Source organism: Syzygium oleosum, unplaced genomic scaffold, assembly GCF_021117445.2.
Source record: "Syzygium oleosum isolate NSW1041296 unplaced genomic scaffold, Sole_v2.1 Sole_v2.38, whole genome shotgun sequence".
Taxonomy (NCBI): domain Eukaryota; kingdom Viridiplantae; phylum Streptophyta; class Magnoliopsida; order Myrtales; family Myrtaceae; genus Syzygium; species Syzygium oleosum.
In genome coordinates, this window is record NW_026607522.1 from 83,940 (window position 1) to 97,276 (window position 13,337).

The window sequence follows — 13,337 nt, forward strand, 5'->3', positions numbered from 1 at the left end:
TATCTGGACAATCACACAAACAATTCCAAACATATTGTACAAAAACCAATAGAAAACTAAACATTTTAATTGAAGCGATGTAGTCCTAATTCTTTGAGGGAAAAAATGTAATCAAGTCCTTTTAACCAAATTTCGCCGAATTTTTCTGATGTGACACCGACCGTGCTATGTTAATTTGTCTCCACAAGGTGCTGCGGTTTGATAAACTGGTTTATTTTTTATGCCTCAGTGGAGGCCAACGACAAGACAACCACCTCGAGTCATGCCACGAAAATCAATGTTAAGAAATTTTTCGTTGAATTTCTTTTTTAAACTTGTTAAAATTGAAAATGAGACACAACAATCATTCTTTCAAATTATATTATTATTGTTAGATTTATCCGACGATGTAGAAAAATTGTTGCACGTTCACCGTTGAATGAGCGACATGTATGTTTAGAGTTAATTTTATAATCTAGTTGTTCCACATGTCAATAATCTAACGATGAATGTGTAAGACGCGAACCGTGGATATAATAAAAATCCGAATTATACCCACCTGAGTTAGAGGACTTTGACTTCATAGCAATTGAACAACGCAAAATCTATATGTTTAAGACAAAGCCAGTCAAATTTCTGGCCATGCACGTTAGACTTGATAATTGAACTGTTTTTGGGAAAGAAATTGGAAGGTGTTCTGATGTGAGAGTAGAAGATGATCAATATAGTTGGACATTGGAAAAATCAACATCCCAAATTACTTTTAATTAGGATATAACCGTATCATGTTTGATAATTTCATTATTGTGCAATATATTGACACTCAATTTGGGGCTCAACTAGTGTATTTTATCATTTACCCAACCAAATGGACGATGAAGGTAAAATTTTGAAACCGCTCCCAACTTAAAATCGAAAGCTCATTTAACATCTTAGATGAATGCGTCGTCTAACGCTTAACTACTCTAAATTTTTCAATACTCTAAATTCCCCCACACATACGGAAAAGTATTTCATGTGACAGACACGCCAAGTGAAAAAACTGACCAAAAGAAAGAGAGTTCTTAAGTTCAAACATAAATTTAGTTGGAATAGATGTGATTAATTGATTATGCCTTGTCAGTTGTATGTCTAACAATGTAACTTTTTCATGCATGTAAATCCTTGAAAGTCTAACGGAAAATGGGAAGATGAATAAGGGATGTGAAAGATTAGATTACTAAGTCTCTTACCCAGCCCGGTACAATATAGAATTTTGTGAAATCACCATCAATTATCTAAAAACTTAAAATTATTGGACAAAAGCATGGTTCAATATTTTGGTGCAAATTGAGGAAATTATCCCAAAAGTCATAAAATTATTGTATGAATGTCAATCCAGTTCTAAACTTTCTAATTTGATTAATGTAGTCCTAAACCTTTTGACGATTTCCTAATATAGTCCATCTAGCCAATTTAGGTTGAAAATCGCTAGCATTGTGGTTTAGTTAGGGCTAGCTGTCTTACGTGGCATGGTCGATGCCTGACGTGAAAGAAATGAATCAAAATGATGTTGTTTTGCAATTTAAAAAAAAATCAGGATTTTGTTTTTTTTTTCATTTTCTTTTCTTTCTTTTTCCACACTACTGTTCATCCTCCTTATGTCTTCGTCAATGTTCATCGCCGAGGCCGGTGGGAGTCGTCGGCGCCTTGGCAAGGGCTTGCATGCCCTTGCTCGCCATTTCTTTGTGGGCCTACCACTTGCGTGGTCGGGCTCACATGGGCTGGCCTGGTTTGCACTAAATTACAGAATGACATTTGCAGTCCATCTTTGCCTCTGATATTTTTGGAAATCTCTTCCTTGGCCCCTACACTCCACATCTTCCCTTATGAGATTCCTTTTGAATGTGTTGTCCCATGGCTGCTTCTAAAGTGCGAGTTTCCGTTGTACGCGTGTGATAGATAGCAAGGCATATTCAAATGCAATGTCTTTGGACTCAAATCAGAGTAGATAAGCTGTCAAAATTATATCTAGTGTTAAACCATTCATGATCACTCTTGATTTGATCAGGATACGAAGCAAAACACCATTTACTATCCTTTTAGACTAGAACATGTTTCAAACGAAGCAACGGATATTCTCTTGTTTTGACTTAAAAATGCGGGTTTTTTTATTACCGGTACAACATCAAACTTGCGACACAAATATTAAACCAGTGCAATCAGGTGTATTTTGGGTGAGCTTCTCTCATTTGGCTCAAAGAAGTGCACAAAAGCGCAGGATATTAGAGAAATTGAACAGCTAGAGTTTTTAGGGGACACTTAGCATTGTGCAGGAAGAGCAAATAAGCACACTTATCACAAGAAGAGAAGAAACAAAGGTGTAATCAAAGTGAGATACCTCCCAACAGATTTTCAATGGAATTTGCTCGTAGGAGCCTCATCTTTTGCCGACTTGGCGACTATCAATCAGCTCGCCCAAGCTGTAACTACACCATGTTTTATTTGGAATTGTTCGCTCAAGCCAAGTTGTGCCATCAATAACCAAACCAAGGTGACAAGTTCTCCCCCTTTACTAAGTTGTCGAGCATGCATGAACGGTTGGCAATGAATCGCAGCATACGACAGCAATTCCACCCAAACTTCACTCATGATGTCCCACTTCTTGTCATGAAATTTCCGCAACTCTTTAGCGAGAATACACGCATCAAAGAGAGCAGACTGGCTTCTGTCTCCTTTCACTAAAGCTGGATTCAAATCTGTAGGAACAGAAAGTAGGTTTTGGCAGGCACTCCTCTTATCAAAGATAGTTTCATCGAAGAAAGTGTCTGCCTCAGCACAAGTGTCTCGAAACCTTATTTGGCCAATCCCAGCCACTGCAGACATCATATCAGGTTGTTTGATCATAAGATGAAGCATGTAATCTGACAAGACCTTACTGGTTTTACGGTGGTCGTTTGTACTTTCATCAGTGTTGTAACAGAGTTCGGTGGCGATGTGCCACAGTAAAAGGCTCTTTCCATAATCAACATCACAGACGAATGGAAGCAATTTTTGGCAATTTTCCACTGATTTAGTATGCTCCAGAGCCCATTTACCTCGAGAAGCACAAATCTCATTTGTTCTTCGCAAAGATGCTTTCCGTTTCAGCTCATAAAAAATCAGTTCACCTAATTTTTCACTGTATTGTTCTACTCGTCCAAACTTCAAGTCATCAAAAAATTCCCCCAGATATATGAGACCAAGGAGTTTCTCAATCCATTTTGGCCACTTTCTCAGCTGGGTATCTAAAAAATTGTACTGGAAGATAGATTTAGACCATCTAGCATTTAGTATATGCAATGCAAATGGTGAACTTTCAGATTTGAATTTGAGGAGGAACTTAATGAAGATGCTTCCTTTAATCAAACTTCTACCAGGTTCCTTCTCAGATGCAGCTATTTTTGCAATTGTCCAGTCAGAGCAAATGAGCCTAACAAAACCTACAAATTCCAGGCCAATAGCTCCAAGAAGCAAGGTGTATGTAATCTGTATATCATATTCATGAAAATCATGCTTGTCCAGGACGTAGAAACTTGCAAAAGCTGAAACAATGGAACCAATTGAGATAGCTCGGAAAAGGTACCCTGTTGGACAGCGAATAACGGCAGCCTTGGTATAAAGAACATCATAAAAGAAGTTGAGCTCAGCCTCTATGATTCGAAAAGCATCCTTTGCGGTTCTGCCCCTGAAAAATCGATAGCTGTCTGCGCCTTCATTAAAGCCGAAGATGAGATCCACAAGGAGGCCTTTGAAGGTTGTGAAGTAAAAAAACGCCTCTTTTATCGCTGTTCTGTCGTCCAAAATATTTCCATCTTCCGCTCCAACATGTGACCAATGAAGTAGGCCCTCTGGTGACCTACCCAACATCTTGGTCGTATGGTATTCTCTGGCAATCTTGGGATAATTCGGTCCAGCATCAGCAGGCGGGAGCAAGGAGCCCCGGAATTTACTGAAGCTGGCGAGGTACAGAGCACGTGTTCGCTCTATGTATTTAATGGTTCCTCCAATAAATACGAGGATGGTTGGGACAATCAGCTTGCTACTGGGGAAGGATTGATAAAATACATAGCCTGCAGCGCCTAGCTGGAATAAGAGATTAAGCAAGTGCCTACGCCACAGCTCGTTATCCTCGAGCGCGAAAGCGGTTATGGTGTCTGGTCCTCCGAGATGCAGCAGAAGAAATGGAGCCCAAAATGCCAAAAGGTCACCATAGGCATCAGCCTCGGAGTCTGAAGTACCACCAGCGAATTGGGCTCTGGAAATGAGTCCAAAGGCATAGTTAGCGACCGAGTCGGCGACCAAGTAAGCTGACCAGATGAGCACCAAGATCCACCTGTGCGAACACCTCTTTCGAATGGGTGCCAAAAAAATGAGAAAGACTTGCAGAGATAGGCTCGTAAGGATCGCCCCTCGGACATTGAATTTCATCCACAAATTCTTGGCTTCTGCAAGGATTTCAATATTTCCCATTTTATCGTCTCCGTCTCACCGGATCCTGGAAGGAAAATATTTTAGTCAGCATGAGTATTACAGTAAGGCAACAATTATTAAATAGATTCTAAAACTGGAGAACATAATTACAGAAAGGTGACTATTGAGGGCAGAGAGTCAATTATACCTTGAAATTTATTTATGATCAGATAGGAATAGATGTCCTGCTTTAGGCAACCGAGTGTCTACAATGCGTAGCCATAAAGGAGTTAGAATCCGCTTGAAACCCGTGGAATGTAAAATCGAAGTACAATAGATACGCGATGGAAAGTGTAATATTTGGTAGGGGAGGTAAAAAAAGAAGAGGGAAGTTGATTGGTAAAAAGGGACCAACAACAAAAATATAAAGGGAAAGGATTGTTGAATTGTGTCTCGATTTTAAGCTTTTTACAAATTCTGAACTGATTGTATAAATATCCAAGTATGAGCACACAAATAAATTCAAGAAGGGCAGCTTATGTTACGGTTAAAACAAAAGGGAAAAATTTTCTGGCAAGACAAAATTAGGGGCTCACATATTCTATTTCATAAATATATATTTTATTTTTTATGGGGTAGAAAAGTTTTTGTGAGAGAAGAAAAGTAAAAAAGCAAAGGTTTTGTTATTATGCTTCTAGCCAGTAGCCGCACGCAAGGGAAAAGAATCGTGGGTTTTCCTTCGGCGAAAGGAGCCGCGCAAGTGGATAGCCGAGAAGCAACTAGTATTTTAGAAAAAAGAAAAAGAAAAAAAGAGAAGCAACATAGTAAGGGTGAGCCACCGCAAGAAGAAAAGGCGAAGAATTTACGACCGTTCTTGCGTCAGCCGTGCGAAGAGTTTTATTTTGGGCTTGAACATTAGGTGATTTTGTGTAATGCGTTTTACATCCAATTCAGTTGTTTGGCTTAATTTAGGTGTGGAAAACATTCAAGCGTGTCAGCGATTATATCCGATTTTAGTGGATTATTTACTGTTGGCTCTTTTCGTAGATGTAGGTACCACCACTCGGACCGAATCACGTAAATCTCTGGTGTCCTTTATTGTTCCTCGTTTATTTCTCTAGTGATTTCGCTTTGACTTAAATTGCAAGATCATGTTAGTTTCTGCGTTAATATTTATAACAATTGGTATAAGAGCTTGAGGATTGGATTTTCTGGATAATGATTTGGGGCTTTTGCTTGTGTGATTATTATCTGGAAATTATGTTGTTGTAGTTATGTCTGGAGCAAAAATAGAAATTGAAAAGTTTAACGGAAAGAACAACTTTGGGTTATGGAGCATCAAGATAGAGGCGCTATTAACAACTCAAGGTTTGGTCGAAGCATTAGAGAGTTAGGATAAGTTGCCCGAAATAATGAAAAATGCCGAAAAGGACATGCCAATGAGGAAGGCAATGAGTATAATCATGTTGAACCTATTGGATGAGGTGTTAATAGATGTAGTCGAAGAGAAGAATGCTGCAGGGTTGTGGGCAAAACTTCAGGCACTCTATGCAATGAAGGGTTTAAACAATTGCGTGTACATGTTGAAGTGGATGTTTCAGTTTTGATACACTGAAGGTATGTCTATTAGATCTCACCTAGATAAGTTTAATAGACTCATGATGGATTTAAAGAACGTCGGTAAGATTTTAGATGATGAAGAACATGCCATGATGTTGTTAGCTTCTTTATTTAAGTCATGGGGAGCGCTTTATTGATTTACTATTACATGGGCACACTACAATTACCTCGGAAGCATTAAAGTCCACCTTATTCTCTAAGAAGTGGCAAAAAAAGTTGCGAGATGACAATCTAGTGCAGGATATAACGCGGGGACAAGTATTACTCGATCACCATCATCTACTATAGAGTGGAAGACTCCTGAGGAAGTATGGTCGAGGAAACCTGTTGATTACTCCGGACGAGTATTCGAATGTCCTGTGTATGGTAAGCTTGAGCCAACAGCGAAAAAGTACATATTTTTGGGTAATGCACATGGGGTGAAAGGCTATCGGCTATGGTGCACTGATCCTAAATCACCCGATTTTCTAATTAGCAGAGATGTGATCTTCACCGAGACTACAATACATCAACATAGGAGTCCTAAGAAACAACCAGCAAAGTAGACAGATCATGGTGTCAGTAGTGAGGTGGAGCTTTAGGTAGAGACTCTGGAGACCTCGAAGGTAACACAATTAGAGACTACAAATGAGGTTGTGGTTGCTAAAGTCGGTGATACTGAACAACCAGTATAACCGTAGCATATTATAGCCGCGGGCAGACAAAGAAGGAAAATTAAACCACTGGTACGCTATGGTTATACAAATATTGATTATGCATTGACTGTAGGTGATGAGGTAGAGACAGATGAGCATTCGTCTTACTCTGACGCGATTGCTAACAGTGAGTCGTCCTAGTGGATAGGGGCTATGAGTGAAGAGATGTAATTACTCCATCGAAATCAAACTGGGAGCTTGTCAAAATACCAAAGAGTCGAAAGATTGTCAAAAGCAAATGAGTCTACAAATAGAAAGAGGGCATTCCCGGTGTCAAGGCAACGAGATATAATGCGAGACTTGTAGCGAAGGGGTATATACAGTGAGAGGGCATTAATTACAACGATGTGTTCTAACTAGTGTTAAGGCATACTTCTATTCGTATATTACTTGCCTTAGTTGCTGCACAGGATCTTGAGCTGGAGTAGCTAGATGTGAAAACGGTGTTTCTTCACGGTAAGTTGGAGGAGCTGATTTACATGAAACAGCCAGAGGGATTTGTTATTCCATGTTTGCTTATTAAAACAATATTTATATGAGTTGAAACAGTTTCCTAAGTAATGGTATAAGCGTTATGATACTTTCATTGCTAGTTAGGACTATTCGAAAAGTCAGATGGATAGTTGTATTTACTTTAGGAGATTGAAGGATGGGTCTTTGATATATATGTTATAACGTATAACATGTTGATAATAGCCAAGAATATTTTTGATATTGATGTGCTAAAAAGGCAATTAAGTGTTGAATTTGAGATGAAAAATTTAGGTGTTGTAAAGAAGATATTGGGTATGGAGATCTTGCGTGACAAGATTGTAGGAGTTTTACATCTATCTCAAAAGAAATATATTAAGAAGATTGTAGCACATTTTAATATGCAGTCAACAAAATTTGTGAATACACCTTTAGCAATGCACTTTAAACTTTCTGATAAATTATAACCGCAAACTGAAGAGGAGGAGGAGGAGAGTATGTCCAGTGTTCCTTATTCTAATGCAGCGAACAGTATTATGTATGCTATGGTATGTACTAAGCCTGACATTTCACAAGTTGTAAGAGTAGTTAGCCATTATATGAAGAGTCCTGGTAAAACTCATTGAGAAGCTGTGAAGTGAATCATCATATATTTAAAAGGGACAACATACGTTGGTATAGTATACCGGAGGGATGGCAATGGTAGTGAGAACGCTGGTTATGTGGATTTGGATCCCGCCGATGACTTGGATAAGTGTAGGTTTTTAGCAGGGTACATGTTTATATTAGCAGGTGGTGCAATGAGTTGGAAGTCATCTTTACAGGATCACATTCCCTTGTCTTCAACTGAGGCATAGTACTTGGCACTAACTTTTATAGCGAATGAGGCAATATGGTTATGAGGTTTGCTCTCGGACTTTGGATTGGATCAGAAAAGTATTGATATACATTGTGATAACCAATGTGCTATATATATGGCATATAATCCGGTTTATCACAAGCAAACAAAGCATATCGATATCAGGTACCATTTCATCCGATATGTCTTTGCGAACGCTAAGGTTGTTGGGAAAAAGATTGTTAAAGCAAGAGAATCCCGCAAATATGATGACTAAGCATATTCCTTAAGCAAAGCTCAAGCTTTGCTTAAGCACAATTGGTGTCTGTAGAGAGAGTAAGCGCCCGTCGGGATAATGGGAGAGGAGCATTGATGACGAGCACTATGACTTATGTGACATCCTGAATTTCGGCCCATTTTTGGGATTTATAAAACGTGTAATTCGTCAGTGCGCTTATAATAGAATCTCGCCCGGAACCGATCACTCTCGGGTTCTTGTTTTTAAAATAGAGATTTCGCTATAATCGCACTCGATCGAATTTGGCGAGCTTATTTAGACTCCAAAACTTGGCAGTCGATTTTCGGGAGTTTCGGGACGAAATAAATTGGACGGTGTCGATATTGTTGTGGCCAGCGTCGAGATTGTCAGGAATAGTGGAAAAGTGAATTTTTGACCAGGTACGAATTTGGGCTAGTAGACCTCCCTCGTTATAGTTTGGTTTAATTAATTTGGCCTTTGTCTCTTATTATATTCGAGGGTTATTTTGGACCGGTAGATCGTTTTCGATTTTGAATTTGGGCCATCGGATCGCAATTAATATTTGAATGAAGTTTATTTTCTTTTATCTCTCTCTCTCTCTCTCTCTCTCTCTCTCTCTCTCTCTCTCTCCTCTGCGCGCCCCACTTCCGCGCACGTTTCCTTCCCTGCTTGCGTCCCATCTGCCCATACCCATGCAGACCAACCTCCTGACATTCTCTCTCCTCCTTTCTCTTTTTCTTTTCTTCCTTCTCTTCTCTTTCTTCTTCTCTTCCTTCTCCTTCGCCGCGTCTGGTTCCGCTTCGCCTCCACTTCTGCTCGCCCAGCCGACGCCTCCCGAGCCAGCCTGACCGCCGAGCGCCGCAGCCGTCGCCAGCAAGCTCGGACGCCGTCGCGCCGACCACCAGCCGCCGCCCCGGCTGTTCTCTTCTCCTTCCTTGCTGCTGCTGCCCGTGCGTCTTCTACTCTTGGCGTCTGCTTCGGTTTTGCTCGCCGGCGACCAGCACCGCCGTGCTTTGCCACCGCCGTCCTCCTCACGCCGTCGTCGCGCCGCCCGGCAGCTCCGCCGACGCTGCCTTCCTCCCTTCCCGAGCGCCCGAGCTCGGCTCGTCGCCGCTCGCCGCCGCATTCGGCGAGTCCCACCGCCGTCCAGCCAGCTCCCCAGCACCGCCCCGACACCTGGACGTCGCCGCCGTTGCTTTATTCTTCGCCCGGCGAGACCCCCCGTTCCCTTTCCCCTGTTTTTCTCTCCCCCCCCGAAGCCTTCCCCTGTTCTGGACTTCTTCCCGCCGCTGCTGCCCGTCGCGCCCGGCCGCCGCTGTTCGCCGGTGCCGTCGCCGTGGGCCGCCATCCCTCTCACCCCAGCCGGCAACCCCCCTCCTCTCCTCTCCGCCCCGTGAGCCTCCTCCCCCTCTCTCCCTCTCTGTTTTGGCCATGAGAGGCCTTCCGCTGGAGGAGCTCCGCCGTCGCCGTTACTGTTCCGGCGCGGACCTGCCGCCTCGCCCAGCTGTCCAGCCGCCCCATTTCTTCCCCTCTCTCTGGCCGTGTCCCTTCCCCCTCCCTAAACCGCGGAATCGTCTAGTCCGTCGCCACGCGTTCGCCGGAGTTGCGGCTGAGCCGAGGCTGCTGCCGTTGCTGTTCCGGTCCCCCTCGCCACCCTTGCGCGGCTTGTTCTCACTTAGGCCCGAGTTAAGCGACTCCCTAAACTCCGTCTAGGACTTTGGGTATTATTTGACTCGTTTAGGGGTTTATTAGTGCGGATTAAGGACTAATTTGGTGGCTGATCGTATGAGCTGTTCATGGCTGGATTAGTTGGTGATTTATGATGGTTTAGAGGCTTGTTTAGTGGCTGTTATTGGCTGAGTCAATTGCTGGTTCGGCGGGATGATGTTGGTGAATCTATTGAGCGGAATGTGGGTTAAAATGTGTGGGAAATTGCGAGCGTTGTGACGGTCGAATGTTGCTTGATTAGCGGGCTGATTTAGTGCCCAATGTGTGTGTGACAATGGCTGATTTATGGGCGTATTGTGGCTGGTTTTAGGACTGAGTTAGGGTTTGTCATAAGCCGTGATAATGGCTAGTCCGATGGATTGTTAATGAACAAGCTTTGGAGTGGAATTGTAGGATATATTGTGTCGGTGTAGCGTGCTAAGTGTGGCTAATGATTGCTTGATTTATGGATTGATTTCCATGTTTGAAATTGGGTGCTCAAGTGATGTTTTGATGACAAAGTAGTTGCCATCCTTTGGATGACCGCTTGTTGGTGCGCAAGCGTGAATTTAATTGGTGGGATCGTGGCTATTTTTAATGTGCTAGTATGGTGAATTGCATTGTGGTTGTCTGGACACATTTGGGTGATATTTGAACGTGTGAATGCCATGAAATTGATTGAATTATGTGGCGTGTATGCTTGACAAGCCCGGATCGATCGGAGGGCTGCCAACCTGAGGGGTGTTGACTCGGGTTGTGAGAAAGGACATGTGGGGTGTTGACCGGGTCGTGTGAAAGTTTGTTTTTGAAAGATCTGTGGGGTGTTGACCGGGACGAGCCGGATTGATCGAGGGTCATCTGTGGGGTGTTGACCCGGGTCGTGTGAAAGTTTATTTTTGAAAGGTCCCGTGGGGTGTTGACCGGGACAGAGCCTGATTGATCGGAGGGCGACCGGGGTGTTGACCCGGGTCGTGTGAAAGTTGGATGGATGCGCATGTGAAATCTGTTTGGGTTGAATTGGATGAACGTACGTGTGTATGGCGCTCGAATGATTTTGATGTGTTCATTGACTATTATTGCATTATTATGATTTGACTAAGGTGCAGTGTGGGCATGTGATTGGATGGCGAGGTTAGTCCATTTATGTGAATTATATATATGTAATCGGGTAGATTGCATGCTGAACTTGTCTGGGTACGCTTTGGCCTATGCGGGGTTTAGGGGTCTGCTTATTGAGATTTATCTCATTCCCGTTGTTAAACATTTTCGGTTTTGGAAATGACGGTTAGTCGTCGCGTGCGGTCCAGAGACCAGAGTACTTGGGCATTTGATGCCCGTTCATCTTTGGATACCCCTTTTGTGTATAGTGAAGTAGGCCACCCAACCGTCGCCCCCTTTTGTTAAATGTGGCCTTGAAGCTAGTAACCTAGATTTAATGTTGTAAGTGACTATCAGTTTTATAACATGCGTTTGTTGATTTGTGCCTATGCTATCCCGTTGTCATTGTCTTTTGTCTGGGTTGTTTCTATTTCGCTTCCGCTTGCCTTTATCGTTGGGTGTTTCGTTTGGGTCGGCGACGCGTCCTGGGACGTCGCATTCAATGATTGACCATCGAGGGGTGTCGTGAGCTCGTTGGGATTCGGGGCGTGACAACTTAGCTTCAAATGTCCAACCAAGATGGAGAATTGTTGAATTATATCTCGAATTTGAGCTATTTACGGAACCTGATCCAGTCGGATAAATATCCAAATTTAACCGCACAAAAAAATTCAAGAAGGGCAGCTTCTGTTACGATTAAATAAAAAAGGAAAAACTTTTTGACACTACAAGACAAAATTAGGGGCTCCATATTTTATTATACAAATATATATTATTTTTATGGGGTGGAAAAGTCTTTGTCAGAGAAGGAAAGTAAAAAAGCAAGGGATTTGTTTTTATTCTTCTAGCCTGCAGTAGCCGCGCACATGGGAAAAGAATCTTGGGTTTTCCATCGGTGAAAGGAGCCGCACAAGTGAATAGTTGAGAAGCAACACAATAAAGGGTGAGCCGCCACACGAAGATGGAGCAAAGAACGTATGACTGTTCTTGAGTCAGTCGTGCAAACAGTTTTGCTTTGGGCTTGAACACCTAGTGATTTTGTGCCGTACATTTTACATCCAATTAAGTTATTTATTTATAAAAATTTTGGGTTTGTGCTTAATTTAAGTGTGAAAAATACCGGAGCGGGTGAACGATTGTAACTCTAATTTTCCGATTATAATGGATTATTTGCTGCTAACTCTCTTGTGGATGCAGTTCCGCCACTCAGATCGAACCACATAAATCTTTGGTGTCATTTATTGTTCATCGTTTATTTCTCTGATGATTTTGCATTAACTTAAATTGCAAGATCATGTTAGTTTCCTCATTAATATATAACAAGGAAGAAGAAAAGAAAAGAAAGAAAGGGAAATAATTGCAAAAACTTGAAGAGGTCTTCAATTATGAGATTTTTGAGTTTGGTAACATATATATGTGCAGTTCCTTCACTTGCTTAGAGATAGAATTTTCATTAATTATGGTAAATTCAAATATTTCAAAGCACTAAACTTATTAGTACCTTGTTTGTCAGTATTATATTTAGTCTCCAAAGCATTCCAAATGTCTATGGGATTTGTGTAAGATAAAAAAAAATTATATCGACAATCTGACATAGCATTGAGAATTCTTGCTCAACATCTCCTTTCATCATCAATTGCTTCTTTCCAAAATGATGCATCTCTTGATGACGTTGCCTCACTGAACGTTCTCGGATTTTTATCGAAGTGAAATTACATGGGTAATTTATTCACAAGATTTTTCATATCGTCTTCTACCATGAGAGTTACAAAATCAGAATTGAAATCTTTCGTTTTCTTCACTTTTGGACTTCTCCTCGGCTCACTTGGAGAATCAAACAATTTTTTTTACTTGATGAAAGATATCTTGCATCAATTGGCGTTGGTGAATATGTTAAGGTATCACTTAAATCTTTAAGAAATTTAAGTTCAAGAAATTCGATATCTCTTAATTTCACAATAATATTAGATTCAACATCTAATAATCGACAAGCTCTAGAGTTTTCAACATATCCAACAGACACGCCTTTTAATTCCATTGATTCTAATTTGGTTCACTTAGGCTCGGGAATTCTATAATACTCAAGGCATCCCCATACTTTAAAGTATTGCATATTCAGTACCATTCCTTTTCATAATTCATATAAAGACATCTTAAATTTCTTTGAAGGAACTTGGTTGTGAACATGACATGTAAGAAGTGCTTCTCCCCACAAATTGATTGGCGATATGCTTGTAAG

General features: G+C 41.5%; 1 protein-coding gene across 1 annotated transcript; it reads right to left on the reverse strand.

Moving 5' to 3' along the window:
* Positions 1-2,427: 2,427 nt before the first annotated feature.
* On the reverse strand, positions 2,428-4,470 carry LOC115667481 (uncharacterized). Its single transcript, XM_030589052.2, has one exon. It carries the CDS (start codon positions 4,468-4,470, stop codon positions 2,428-2,430), a length of 2,043 nt encoding a protein of 680 aa, XP_030444912.2.
* Between the last annotated feature and the right edge of the window lie 8,867 nt (positions 4,471-13,337).